This window comes from Cupressus sempervirens, chromosome 1 (genome assembly GCF_028749045.1).
Source record: "Cupressus sempervirens isolate cs-2001-9-10 chromosome 1, ASM2874904v1, whole genome shotgun sequence".
Classification (NCBI taxonomy): domain Eukaryota; kingdom Viridiplantae; phylum Streptophyta; class Pinopsida; order Cupressales; family Cupressaceae; genus Cupressus; species Cupressus sempervirens.
In genome coordinates, this window is record NC_143118.1 from 849,522,420 (window position 1) to 849,538,101 (window position 15,682).

General features: G+C 34.2%; 1 protein-coding gene across 1 annotated transcript in view; it reads right to left on the reverse strand.

Moving 5' to 3' along the window:
- LOC149580512 (auxin-induced protein 5NG4-like) overlaps positions 1-15,682 on the reverse strand; it is a 51,800-nt gene that overhangs the window by 20,329 nt on the left and 15,789 nt on the right. The window contains exons 3-8 of the mRNA XM_089804811.1: positions 9,212-9,357; positions 8,674-8,736; positions 8,450-8,566; positions 8,122-8,363; positions 8,069-8,085; positions 7,769-7,948 (exon numbers count right to left, since the gene is read on the reverse strand). Of these exons, the coding sequence (XP_089660937.1) occupies positions 7,769-7,948; positions 8,069-8,085; positions 8,122-8,363; positions 8,450-8,566; positions 8,674-8,736; positions 9,212-9,357 (765 nt within the window). The remainder of the gene's footprint in view (positions 1-7,768; positions 7,949-8,068; positions 8,086-8,121; positions 8,364-8,449; positions 8,567-8,673; positions 8,737-9,211; positions 9,358-15,682) is intronic.

Sequence of the window (15,682 nt, forward strand, 5' to 3'; positions counted from 1 at the left end):
AATATGGTGATGAAAGGAGACTTTGTGGGCCTTAATCCTTCCTATTCTACTTTAATATGCTCCCATAAACAATTTGTTGATGACTCTATTGTTATGGGGGAGGCCTCAATTAGAAATACTAGGAATATTAAAAAAGCTCTGGTTGAATATGGGAGTGCTTCTGGCCAAATCATTAATTGGAGCAAAAGTGTAATGTACTTCAATAATGTGAGTGAGGCTAGGAAAAATAAAATCAAAAAGATTATTGGCTGTGAGATTGGCTCCCTTCCTAGATCCTATTTGGGGTTACCTTTGGGTTTAAACCCTCTTGATAGCTTTTGGAATTCATTGATTGATAAAATTCACTTGAAACTTGCTAGTTGGAAAGGGTTTCTCCTTAGCCAGGCTGGAAAGATAATTGTGTTGAAGTCTATCCTGCAAAGTGTTCCACTTTATGCTTTGAGTGTTTTAAAATTTTTTAGAAAGTTTTCTCTTGATATTGAAAAAATTTAGAAGATCTTCTTATGGACTAGAATGGAGATTAAAAGAAGATTACCACTCATTGCTTGGGATAATGTTTGTATGCCACTTTATAAGGGTGGGCTTGGTTTGAGAAGAATTACTACAATGAATGAATTTTTATTGGAAAATTATTATGGAGATGGCATAAAGAGGAAGGGAAATGGAAGAATATTTGGGCTAAAAAATAAAATAGGGATAGCTATGATTTTAATCATTTCCTTAATAGTAATTTGGAACAAGTGGGTTCCATGATCTAGAAAAACATTATAAGGAAAGGGGTTAGATGGAAGGTGGGTAATGTAAGAACAGTTCTCTTTTGGGAAGATATTTGGATATTGGACCACCCACTTTGTGATGACCCAAATTGGAACACTTATATGGAGTAATTTAAGAATCTTATTGTCACTCTGGTGGCATATTATTGGAAGAATGATATGTGGTAGGACCTTAAAAGGGTGAATGATAACTTGGCTGATCTTAATAAGTGTCTGAATGCTATCTTTTTAAGTCAAAAGGAGGATGATTTGATTTGGAAGTCAGATCCCAGTGGAATTTTTTCTATATCATTAACCTATGCTAATTCTTTTGAATTATTGAAGAACCTTGCTAGGCTAAGGCTTGGGTGAAAGGCTTGACACTTAAAATTACTATCTTCTTTTGGATTCTTCTATAGAATAAGATATCAACTCTTGACAATTTAATGAAGAGAGGCTTCATCATTATTAATAGGTTTTTTCTCTACAAGAATTATTATGAGTCAGTCAACCATATCACTTTGCATTGCCCCTTTACCAAAATGCTTTGGGATAAGGTTTTTAACTTATTGAATCTAGATTGGGTTTTCCCTGCCACTATTCAACTGTTCTTTACTAGTTGGAAACCTCCTCCCAAGAATGCTATGATATTAAAACTATGGGATTTTATTCTTCCTTATCTTTTCTGGGCTATTTGGAAGGAGTGCAATGACAAGGTCTTTAGAGGAGTGGAATCCAGTTTAGATCAAGTGTTTTGTAAAATCAAGGCCCTTCTAATAGAGAATCTTAAAACTAATGGTTCAGGACAACAACCTCATAATGATTAGGAAGACTGGGTGTTCCATAAATGGAACCTAAGGAGCTTGTGTAAGGATAAACAAGAACCTAATCCAAGGGATAGTGCTATATGGGATAACCCTTTGGTGAATTGGTTTAAGATAAAATTTGATGAGGCTTCTAAAGGGAACCTGAGCATTGCTAGTTGTGGAGTTGTTATCAAGAATTCTTATGGTGATAAAGTGGGTTGCATGGTTATTCCTATTGATCATCAAACTAATCATGTGGTTGAAGCCTATGCTTCTCTTCATGGTCTTATTTATGCAAAGAGTTTGAATTTGATGAAGGTTTGGGTGGAAGGAGACTCTCTCAACATCATAAATTTTCTTAATAAAATTATTCAGCCTTCATGGACTATTAGTAATAGTATTTCTCAAGCTATTCATATTATCAATTCTTTTGATATATGTATTATCACCCACAATTTTAGGGAAGCTAACCATGTTGTTGATTGAGCAGCTAACATGGCTTGCTTAAGTGAGCATAAAGTTATTTGGGATAATAATGAGCCTTTACCTGCTGATGGTCACCAATTTATTGATTATGATAAATTCAGGTGTAGGAAAAATGTTTTAATAATGATAATGTTAGAGATTTCTAATTATGTGTTGATTACTCTCGAGATGTGTTGGGTTATGATTTTTAGAAAGCTGAGCTTTTATGGGTTATTGTCATCATTTTTGTCCTTTGAATGTGGTATTGTTTTTTGTAGCAGTGTGTATCGGGTGCCTTAGAGAGAGAAATGTAGTGACATCAAAGGGGGTAACATGGGAGGAAAAATGAGGAGAGTAGAACCTACAAGTTGTAAGGAGTGGATGAAGAAAATAGAGGTCTGGGAAATTTTAAGGCATGGGAATTTCACAAGTTATATGGAAAGACTCAAAGGTAATAATCCTACAATTACTCAACATTTCATTAAAAATTGGAGGGACAACTCTATCATGGTTGGAAATTAGTGTATGGAAGTGACTGAAGAGGTGATAGTGGAGGCTATGGGGTTAGATATGGAAGGCATCAATATTTTTTGAGATAGGAAGCTGTCAAATAGAGTCATTGATGAATTTGTGGAGTTAGATTATGAGAGAAGCCAATAGGTCAAAATAGGTAATTCTTATTTCAACATAGCCTCTATTTCTTAACCTTGGAGATTTGTGTTGTTTGTCATTATGGAGTACCTTACTTTGGATGGTAGGTTTAAAAAGCTATATGGGTATCATTTTATGTTAGCTAATCACTTTAGGCATGACGTGAAGATTAATTTCCCCTTCTATCTGAGCCAATCTCTAAGCCTCTCCATATAGGCTATTCAAAATAATCCAAATGGTGAACATGTGTGTCATGAGGGCTTAATGGTTCTTGTTATGAATATGTTAAATTCCAAAAAGGCTATGAAACCTAGGGGTAGCTTGAAGGTAGCGAATTATGACATGGAGGGTAGTCTCCTAGTGAAAAGTTGTGACTTAGATACTCAAGATTATGCAGAGGGGGTTAATGAGAGTCTAAAAAGAGGTTTTGGGTGTAGCTCTTAGAAGAAGAAGAAGATTGTTCAAGGAAGTGCCTTTGAGCACAAAAGTGATTTTGTGGAGGAAATGGTGAGAGATTACCAGAAGAGGATTTGGCATAAAGGAAAGGGTTTCAAGGGTCACAATGATGGTAGGGCTTCAACCCCATTTGATGATGAACCTCTTGCTCACACAATGGAGAGGAAGAAAAAATCTTTGAGGCTTTAAGGGGAGAAGAGTCAGAATGCTTTGAAGGATGTGGAGCTAGAGAAAGAGGATGAGGGGGATTAGGAGAAAAATCTAGATTTTGATGTTAAAATAGAGGGTGTGATTGGTTCTTCCAAAGGTCTATCAGGAAACCTTGGGACCATTCTGGAGGAAATTGGCATCCTAAAACAAAAAATGCAGTTTATTGGTAAGGAAGTGGAGTAGGTTAACAAACTAGCCAAAGGAGAGCACACCTTATGACAACATATTGACCAGCTCTTGGAGGTAATTAGAAATGCTGAAGAGATTAATAACCTCATGCACAAGATTCCACAGCTTGAAGTTAAAATAAGGGTGTTGGAGAAGGGCAATAGTGATAATCAAGGGAAGGTTATTAGACTAGAAGCCAAACCAAACAATATTGAAAAGATGATCAAGAAAATGGTAGATAATAACAACAAATTTGTAAAGGCTATGACTGATAAGGTGGGTTATCTTCTAAATAAGTTTGAGCATGATAAATAACAAGATTCCCCTTTAGTGGTAGAGAACCAAGGCCCTAGTAAACACACTCGAGATCACTCTAAGAAGAATGAGGAAGTGAACAAGATGGAAGAGGGGAAGGCCACTGTAAAGAATATGCACATTCTAGCTAACCAAGCTACTGACATGACAAAGACTATTTAGCTGGTAGGGTGCTAGTCTTTTGTTGTCTTTTGGCTATCCCTTACAACTTAGTTTTTGGTTGGCCTTTTGTATTCTTTTCTTGGAGGCCTATCTTTTGTTGATCTGTGTTTCTAAACTCTATTGTTAGCTTTTTGTTTTTCCTTTTAGACTTCTATTTTTGTACAAGGTTTCAGGTCCTTTAAAACTTTTTTTTACTTAATCAAAACCATGCATGAGTATGTTGGTTTATGACCTTTTGTTGGATAACCTTACTTGAATTTTTTAGCCTTTTTGTTGAACATTATTGATGAGACTTGCGTATGTGTTATCCTGATTTATGTGCCAACCATGTGTTCTCAAGGGACCCAAGATGAAAATGAAACTATCTATCACTTGTTTTGTAAAGAGATGCAAATTAACTGTCATCATAGAGAATTTAATAAAAAGTGACTAAATACAACCACCACTATCTTAGCTATGGTGATATGAATACTATGTCACATTAAGAAGTATCAGCAAACATGAACAATGTACATGGAAAATATGACAACTACTAGAAAACAAAAGTTATAGCCACAGAAGAATAAAAATAGGCACACAAATAGTCACATGTTAGATGAAAGACCTCACCTAAGATATACAAAATTGGTCAAGGTACACTTAGCTTTCCAAATGAGAGGAGGTGCTTACAAGTGGACACCAATGATGCATGAAATCCGATGATCGCTGGAGTTAAATAATAAAAAAACTAAGGAAGAATAAAATAGCATGACTTCATCTTAGTACCTCTAGTCAAACACATCATCAAGGTACTAGAAGTGCATAATAGTAGAAAAACCCATTATTTGCGGACTAGGCATGCTAATAGTTGTGTGTAATAGTGTCAAGTTTGTCCAATTCTTCCTAGAAGAAACTATTGTATAGGTCAATTAATAAAGCATGAGATGTGTTAGCGGTGATTCAATAGTAGATTCTATCTGGTGATGTGTCTCAACAGGAATTAGGGTGTCTAAGTATTAGAGATGAGGGTTAAGTGTACCTAGTACTAGTACAGTGGGATGCAGAGAGTAGATGTATGGTAAGACTAGTAAAGAACGAGTCCTAGGAAAGTGATGACTATAAATAGGCAGATATCATGGAGATGGAATGAAGCAAGGTGAAGAGTAGAACTTAGCCATTAGGTTTATTGAGAAGTTTAAGGAAGTGTGTAAGTGAAGTCATGTTGGGCTCACTAGATCAGTCGAAGTAGGAGGGTGATGCTAGTCAAGGAAGGTGGAATAGGAAAGGGCAAAGAGTGTAGCACATTTGGTGAACCTATGAGAAACTAGTGTATTAGTCTAAAATTCAAGAATTAGTTTAGGAGCAAGGTGACTCAAGCTATGCTAGATGGGGATCAACACACCTTGAAGATGTGGGGGTCAAGGTAGAAGAAACACCCTTGTTAGTGTTAATGGTGTTTTCAGGAACAACAGTGCAATAGGCAGTGCAAGTGGTATTGGATGATGAACTGATGACGAAGGTGGAGAATAGTCTACTTGGGAAGATAAAGAGTATGTCAAGAGTAGTAGAGGAGTTGGGGGAGATAAAATCTCTTGAAAAGTCTATAGGAAAAGCTTCAAGGGATGCAAAAGATGTTCGTGTGGGTGAGGTGATGAGTAGAGCACACCAGTTGATTAGTCTTAAGATTCTAGGACTAGGGTCAATGGAAGGGGAAGCAAGTGGGGTAAATATGGAGGATCCATGACTAGAGATAGGGGGTGGAGATCAATTAGCATGTAACATGGAAGAATTACAAAAAATAATTGGCCATAGAGAGAGTTTGAGTAGAAAATGCCAAACAAGAAGCCACATTTTTGCTAGGGTTGATGGAGAAAGCATGAGAAGATGGAGTGCAAATGGAGGCAAGATGGCTCATAAATGGAGGCAAGATAGCTCAAGTAATGGTGAATACAGAGCTAGCATGGGTAAAATCACTAGAAGTGGAACTGTGTGTGGAACAATCACAAGCAGAGGGAAATGACACGAGGATGTAGGTAGAGAAGTCACAAGCTTAGAGGTTGCGAGAATCTCTAAAGATTTTGCAAGTGGGTTTGGAGAGTGCACAAAATGAGTTGGTGTTACTCACTAATACATTTGGAGTGAAATTGTGATGGAAATTTGCGACGACGGGAAAATTTTATGTGTTTTTGGCTCATTTTTTTCAATTATAACCCAACAACGTCGCAATTGCAATGCTAATGGGATATAAGAAAAAGAAAAGAATATGTTGCTCATTTGAGATCAAATCTGCCTGAATCATCGGTCGAGACTGGGCTTGCTATAAATTTGATGAATGTTGTTGCTACGGTAAGGGGAAATGAGGGTTTGTGCTTTGGATTTATCATATTATGCCCCTTTTTATGATCAATTGTTTTCATTTTTTTTCTTTGGGGTTTTCGTTTGTGTAAACATTTTGAGTATCCTTTCAAAAACATATCATTTCTTGTCTGATGCATGTCGGTAGTCTAAGTTTGTGTGAGATAATCACTGTTTTTTATTTTGTCTCTATTTTGTCATATAGGGTTGTGGTGCAAGTCCTGATGCTGATGAAAATGTGTTCATGTGGAGTGCTACCATCTTTGGTCCTGACGAGACTCCCTAGGAAGGTGAAGCTGGTTTTTGTTCAAAAATTATTTTATTTTTGAATGATTTTGTTCATCAATGATTTTTATTTTTTTCGCTTGGATTTGATTTTGTGTATTCAGCTCAGGTGGAATTTTTGGCCTGAGATTGAGTTTTGGGGAAAACTATCTAGAGAAGCCTCCTCCTGTGAGATTTACATCGGATGTGTTTCATCCCAATGGTAAGTATTGTTGTTGTTTTGGATTTATATGGTCAATATAATCTTTCTTTGTAAACCTAAATCTCTGCAACAAGTGTTGTGGATCTGTTAATTTGATTAAAATGGAGCAATTTTTATGGTAAATATAGTTGAAAAAGTTTGCAATTGGCTGAAATCTCGTAGGGTTTTCCCTGGCCTTAAAAATTTAATTTAACCTCATCCAGAAATTTACTAAATATCACTCATTTAGCCCAACTATTAATGCTTGTTTTCAGACTAATGATGAGTTTTTAGTTTTTATATATTACATCCTAAATTTGTGATTATAGGAGAGTGAGGCGATGTGCTCGAAAATCTATTGAATCTACATGATGATCAACAGAGTCAACATATGACTCCATGCAAGCTGATTGATGTATTTTTGCAAAAAACTATTCAATTTTTCCAAGATGCACAATTCTCTATGCACTGGAATTAATCTTTTCATATAAAGATAAATCACCGTACTTCGAAACATTTTGGGTCAATCTTCCAGTTGTCTCTTCATTTCTTTTTTCTTAGAAGAATGGTATCTGCTAGTAATATTGAACATTTTAATTTATGAAAATAATAGTGATCATCGAAAAGGATTGATTTGTTATAATCTAAAAACATTTGTTTTAGTAAGAAATGTTTGTCGGTGGGTGACTTCATAACTCAAAAGTTGCTCTTGAATGAAGGCCTAACATAAAGCTTATGTTCACTACTTACTTTTAAGGTAGATCATTGGTGCTAATGAATCAATTTTTTCATCTAAAAGATAATGATGAAACAAGATGATCTTGAATGAAGGTTAGAATATCTCTTATGGGTACCCAAAATATGTGCAATAATGTACTATATATATATATATATATATATATATATATATATATATATATATATATATATATATATATATATATATATATATATATATATATATATATATATATATATACGGTAATGCTATCTATGCTCACAGCATATAGAATGGTGAATAATTCTCCTCCAGAATGTATCTTCCAGTGCTCTAGATCTCTCTCTAAAAATGCTGCAATAATCAAAAATTGGATGACACCAAAAAAGAAAGTGAAAGATGTGACTGATAGACATGCTGGGTATTTCTTGAGGATTGGCCCCTGCATAAATGATCACATTATAGATTTTATGCCCAATAAAACATATTTTAGCAATAATACAACTTGAGCTTAACACATAATAATAATGAATCTCAACAAATCTTGGCATTGGCCCATTACCTGTATGACAATCCAGCCTGACCATTGGCCCATTACCTATATGACAATCCTGCTTGACCAGGCCAAACAATTTCCAAGGAGGTAAATGCATCCAAGTGTCCAGTTCTCAAATCTTGAAGAGAGATTAGGATCTTGGAATGCATGGAAATGATTAGCAAGGGTAAAACTTGGCTGAAATAGAGTAGATATTGGAGGACTTTTGTAAAGTGTGATAATGGTTGCACTACCCACACATAATACAGTCCCTATTATTTTTTCCAAGCCATCTCTTCTCTTAATGTGCACTTCTTCCAGCCTATTTAAAACACATAGAATGGATCAGACTCAGTAGAAATGCTTTAAACAATATAAAAGCCACTTTTAATAATTGGTAAGTTTCACCTCAGAGATGCTGCCATTATGAATGTGATTACAGGTATAGAATTTTGTATGGCTGATGCAAACATTGGAGATGTGCAGTAAAGCCCCAATAGGTAAAATCCTTGATTGGTAGTGATTCTGTCATACAATTGCAATTATACAAAAGTATTCTTCTTCTAAAGTGTGCCCATATCTAAGCTAAATACATTTATTATTACATGGTATTGATAACTTATCTTACTCACCCACATAATGCAAGGAAGAAAAACTGAATCAAGAGAGAGTATGTTAGAGGTGGACATTGGTGCCTGCACATGTGGAACAGTTCAGCCATACAATAAAAACTCATGAATCATTAAGGCTGACCTACATAGCAGCAGTAGTTGAAACATGCACTGATTTGATACTTATGACTGGTCTAAATACATATCATAAATTGGTTATAAGCCTTTTCTAACTAGTAAAAATACATGTGAAATTTTTTTATTTATTCTTCTAAATGAAATGGTTGGTTCTAGGTAGGGTACATGAGGGCCTTTGCTTAGAAACTGTATAGTGATATTCTTGAAGATTTCTTGATTTTAACTCATTTATTTTTTGAATCAACATTTCAGATCAATTTCTCTTTCCTAACTCTCTATTATAATGATGGGTCATATAGTATGATTTGAAACATTGATTCAAAGAAAAGAACAACTAAACTATAGAAACCTTCAAGAATATAATGATAGACTTTTGAAACTTAATGTCTCTAGACTCTAACAGTAGAGTGTATCAGCTTACTTCTCAAGAAAGAAAGCAAAAGGTCCAAGCAGCATCAAGGCAATGATGTTCCTATAAACTGGAAACACCACCTCACTAACTCCCATATTCAGAGCTACTCTTGAAACAATATGAAACCCTGCATACCCAAATTGTAGAGAAACCCACTATTTTACCTATAGAAACTACTCAATCCTATAAAGGAATACCCAAATTGTAGAAGAGCAAGCCATTATTTTACCTATAGAAACTACCCAATCCTATAAAGGACTACCTGCACCCAGATTTTCTTTCAATAAGTGATCAATTTACCTGTTGAGTTTCTGTTCCTCATCGCTTGTGTAAAATGATCTGAGCTTTTCTAACTTAAGCAGTCGAATGATGGAAAAATATACAATATCTAGTTATGGTTATCTAATATTGCACCATGCATTCACTGAATATTATTTTCTTTTGATTCCTACATCAACTAGGTCTATGGTATAAGAGGCGGGTGACAGTGGGATTTTGGTAAAGGTGAACGGGATTGCCTAGGTTGGTGTTCAAATTCCAAGTATACCTAAGTATGAATTTTAGATCTATGTTGTAAGGATGGACTCCACATTTATAATTAATTTTTGTGACTACTTGTTTAGGGTGTTATTAGAGTGCTTACATTTAAAAGTCCAAGTTTTAGGGTTTATCTCTATTTGAAAGTTCTCAATTTGTGAATGGTTGAATTGAAATATTCCCCTGTCATCACCTGCATCAATGTATCATTAGACCAGGCTTCTATCTCATAATATTTTCATGGGCTGTGCACTCATTTGGATATGCATATCGTTAAATTTATAAAGTTTTATGTTTGTAGTTTATAATGATGGCTTCATCTGCTTCTGCGCTAGGATTTAAGTTAAGATTAACTTGCCAATTTCTTTTTGTTTTGTTAGTTCAATTTTCAATAATCTATGGGTGGATGAGCCTTTACATGCAGCTGAGTCCAATTGAGTTTTTATTAGCAATCTAGGAAGATTATCCAAATTCTACTTTTTTAATCTGTGAAATGAGGGTTAAAGGGGTCCCTAGCCTGTCGAAAAGGACCAAAATCTTTCACAAAGATAAAAAGGCATCCATTTATACTTTTCTTTTCCTTTTTTTACAATAGAGATTCTTCGACCCACTTTCCCATCTGAGAAAGGGACAAAAAGAACTTTTGCTGTGAGGGGTAAACCCCATTATATCTGGCCTACAGATTTGCCTTGCTGCTTGAATAAGCTTCCACATACAGTTCTTTATTTATTTATTTAATTTTAATAAATTATGCATTTTTGAGTGCTCGATTTGACTACTCAATCACTTTCCAAAACTATAAGGCAAGGATACTATGCATTACCTATCATTGGTCTAGCTTATTGGCATTTATCACAAATCAAAATAAATGCTACGACTCACAATTCATAATAATTTCATTAAGAATGTTAAATTAAAATATTAAACTTTTTTTTTGCATATAAACAAATATCTACCATTTCATTCAAGAATGACAAATTGACATTAAAGGAGTATTTAAGGTAGTTTTGGTGTGTTGTATGGTAAATCTCAACTTCATGTTTGATATAACTTGTAAATTTCTATATATTTATGATTTTGTATAGATGAACCTAGGACATAGCCAGCTACTCCTCATTTTTTCCCTTTTGCTTACTCTTGTACTGTATACATGCTCCGAAATCTACTTCTTATTTGTATTTTAGGTTTCAGCCATATGATCTGTCTAGATTTTTCTTTTTGATGAGAACTTTGTTAAAGTAGCAATCTCCTCATCAAGGTTTCTGACATGGTGTAGATGGAGAATGGGCTAGATTTTGCAAGTTTCGGTTAGGGGATGGGGAGGAGGTTTAGCATGAAGCTTGGATCTTATGATATGATTTAGCTCCATGATAAATGTGACTCCATATAGTCAGTAGTTTTTGGATTTTACTTGGGACATCTTCCTTACACTCCACACGATTGATTGTATGCCTTTACGTTGTCACAAGACACTCTCACCAAATAGTCATTGTGCTTTCCTTGTGTTGATCATACAAAGATAGTGAAATATAGTATTTGTTGAAGATGATAGAAGACGGTAACAATCTCAGAGCTAGCAATAATATTTAAATAGTTATCTATCAAATTGCAATACCCTATATTAGGTTATGAAGGTTGATGATTATTAAATTTTATTGTACACTTCAAAGCTACATGTTAAAATCTCTTTACATTTTATTTTTTCTCTACAGATATGCTAAAGCTTGTAAATTTTTTTCCTTTTGCCATGTCATGTAATATGTCTTGCCTTGTAGCTTATATGTTTTGAAATTGTTGTTAGGCCTTGTAGCTTGTATAATTTGATTGCTGGAGAGCTTCTACAACTAAGCAAGAAGGCTGTTGCACGAGTTATAGCCGCGTGCTCAAGTATGAAAATTGTATATTTTTTAATCTAATGTATATTTTGACTAGACTTTTAGCTTATATGTATTGAAATTTCGTTTAGTGGGTTAATGTTGTAAGGTCTCTTGAAATAAGACCTTCAGGAAGTTGGTCAAAGTTTCACAAATAATCTTATCCACAAATTTCCCTAGAGCAATTGACTGAATGTTATAAAAGGTGATTGGGTTAAATGTCTTAGGAATAAAGTCAAAGAAAGTATTTTTAAAATATTAAAGTATTTAGCTAGGTCTAAGAAGATTTGTGTACTTTTGATAGTTTTGCTTAGTTTGTGAAAGTTGTAGACCAAAGTTTTCATAGCCCAATTTTTGCTTCCTGTGAAGAATGATCATGTCAGATAATATAAGTGAAGAACAAAATAGGGAGACAATCGATAGATTGTGGTCTAACTTGAAAAGAAAAGGTGATGGAAAATGTTATTGTCCTTTCAAAATTTGTAAGGGCTTAAACTGTAGAAGACTGCTAATCAAAACAATTAAGAGACATTGTAGGGAGAATGGTCACATTGAAGGGGGGCATGACTATCATCCACTAGTAAGTTGTTCATTATATCATTTTAACAATTTATATACATATGAAATCACTTGATGATTAGTTGATGATCATGCTTTATTTATGTTAATCAATTTTATATAGGTTGATCTCCCCAGGGAAGTACATGATATGAACCACAACAATCCGAAGAATATGGTTTTTAAAGTGGAGGAACATGGAGGTGCGAATATCCAAGGTGAAGATAATGATCCCATGGAAGATGATGATCATACGCCAAAAAACACAATTGAAGATGATGGTATAAATACATTGATCCATGACACATTTAGTCCAAGCATATCTGATGATGATGATGATGATGATAGCCTCGATGTACCTCTACTTGAGAAGGCATATGAGCCCCTATACAAAGACTCCCAAACAACTCTTCTCTTTGTTGTATTGTTGTTGTTGAACTTGAAGTTATCCAACATAACAATGTCACGTATGTTAAGGTATGTCATATATGTCTTTATAGTTAAAAAAGGGTGAATAATATACCACTAATATTGTTTATATTAACAACTTATATTTTTTTTTGTAGATTGATAGGCGAGTTTCTGTTACCAACATCAAATATTCTACCTCGCTCATATCGAGAATTATCTGCTATTATGAAAGATATTGGAATGGAGTATGAAGCAAGACATGCTTGTCCCAATGATCATATCATATATTATAAAGAACATGAATTTGCAACACAATGCCCTATATGTCATACAAGTAGATATTGAACAGATCGACTAACAAAAAAGGTGCCTCAAAAGCTTCTTCATTACATCCCCATTATTCCACAGATGCGACAATTATTTAGGTGTAGTGGCTTGGCTCAATTTATGGATTATCATGCATGTAATAGAAGTTGAGATGACATTATTAGAATCCCTATGGATGGTTTAGCATTTATGCACATAGAGGAAAAGTGGCAACACTTAAAAGAAGAACCTCGTAATCTCAGGCTTTCATTGGCAGCAGACGGTGCCAATCCATTTGGAGAGATGAGATCTGTTTACTTGGTGTGGCTTGTTTTTGTTATCAACAATAACATTCCTCCATGGATGTCAATAAAGAGGGAGCACATTATGTTGGCGATGATTGTTCCGGGTATCTTATCATTTGATAGTTATTAATTTACATGTACTTACAAATCTTGTAGTAAAATGGTCACAATAATTATGTAATGTTACTGTTCATTCAAGTAGGTAAATATCAAGTAAAAAGATATGAATGTATATATTAAGCCTCTTATCGACGAGTTGGTGGAGTTATGGAATAGTGTCACTATGTATTATGTGTCTAGACCAATAGGACAAAGACAATTTCAATTCCATGAAATACTTGCATGGACATTATATGATGCCCTGGGGCTAACACATTTTTTTGGTATGTTATAGTGAATTCAAGTTGCACACGATAATTCTAATTATAAAAATCAACATATTTAATAATCCAATTATATCATTATCTTGTAGGTCTTCAAAGAAAGGGAAAATTTGCATGTCCAGTTTGTGGTCCAAAGATGAAATCTCGTCATTCAAAAAGTTTAGGACATAAGTATCGAAGTACGAAAAAATATCTTTTCAATGGGAAAGAAGAGACTACATCAAAGCCACAAATAATGACACCTCACCTATGGAAGTTTGAATATAATAGAATTAATCATTGAGGTAATTTCATTCCACCTAATGATTTATGTTTGTAATTTATACATTTCTATTGTGATTTTTGTTTACTAATTGTGTAATTGATGATCGTGAAGGTCATCAAGGCAGTACTGACAACCTTCCAAAGGGACTAAAAAGCTATCCCAGACAATTTAGTAGGTTTCCCTACTACGAGCACTTACAAATTGTGCATTTGTTTGATACTATGCATATTGGAAAGAATATAACAGAGACATTGTGGAAAATATTGGATGGAAGGTGTGATAAAGAAAAAATTGTCAAAATTTGTAATGACATTCATGAATCCAATCATGCATTGAAGAATTTCATTCACTCAAATAGCAATAGAGATCATATTAATATAAGTGCCCTTCCTTGGTTATTAAAAGAGCAACAAAGTGATGCCATAAAAGAAGTCATACAAAAAATTCGATTTCCCATAGGATTTGCTGTGAACATAAAATATCTCATATAAAAAAAAAAGTGAATTTGGGCCAGGGCTCAAAACACATGATTGGCATACTTTCATCAAGGTAAGTTATGTTCTTCTATATTTACAATATATTCATAAACTATGTGTACTATTCATTATGTTATGTTAGAAAACAATGAAATGATTGGTTGATAATTACTGCAGTATGTGCTTCCTCTATCTCTCCCAGAGCACTTCAACAATAACATCAAATAAGTGATATATGATCTTGGAAAATACATGAGGTAAGCAGTAATATCTATTCAATTTGTTGTATATATTTATGATATTTGTGATTTATTTTTCTTTCTATGTAATCTATTGTATATTATTTGGTAAAGTCTCATATCTACATATTTTTTGTGACTTGAATCTCTTAATGTAGGTGGTTGTCATATAAAGAAATCCATAAAGAAGATATAAACTATTGGAAGAGAAGAATTCCTCATTTACTGTGCAAAATGAAAAAGTGTCTACCTCCAACTTTTTTCAATGCACAGGAACACTACCTCATACACCTAGTTGAGAAGATTGAATTGTGTGGACCTATACACACTAGGTCAATGTGGATGGTTGAGAGGCACTTGAAATCTTTGAAGGCTTTGGTTCGACAAAGAGCACATCCTGAGGGTTCTATGGTAGAGGGATATATGGTATACTAGACTATGGTGTACCTTACTGAATATCTTCCTAAGTTTGCATTAAATATCCATGTAGATCACATTTGGGATCTCGAGCCTTTTAAAAAATTAGAAGGGGAGTACTTGATGGGGAAAGGTACATTGAGGAAAGTGAGAGGTAATAAATTATAAGATGTTATTGTAATAAATTATTTCTTAATCTTCAAAATAAATCAGTTGTAAGCTATCTATTTTTTTTTTTGTACAGGTGCTCGAGAGTGGGATGCACTACATTTATATATTGCAAACAATCTTTGATTGGATGATAGTATGGATTGAACGATGTCAGCATTTTGGTTGCACATTAACATGGGAAGGTGTATCTTCATTGTTTAAAGAAGCTCATCGTAATGGAGATTCCAATGGTACGCAAAGGGAAATAGATTTAGCACATGGTTTAAAAGATTTCTATGTACATACAAATTTATTAATCACCTGTATGTTTATCAACTCATGATACAATAATTTTGACATGTTTCACATATTATTGCAGGTTAAACACCACAAGGCTATATTCTGTAATGGTCAAAAATTTTGCATCAAAGTGTTGGATGACACGAAGAAAACTTGTGATTCAGGAATAACTGTAGTCTTTCAAGTGACTAATATTTCATCTAGAAATGACTTACATCCTCAAGAGTTTGAAAATCGATACTATGGCATTCTGAATGAT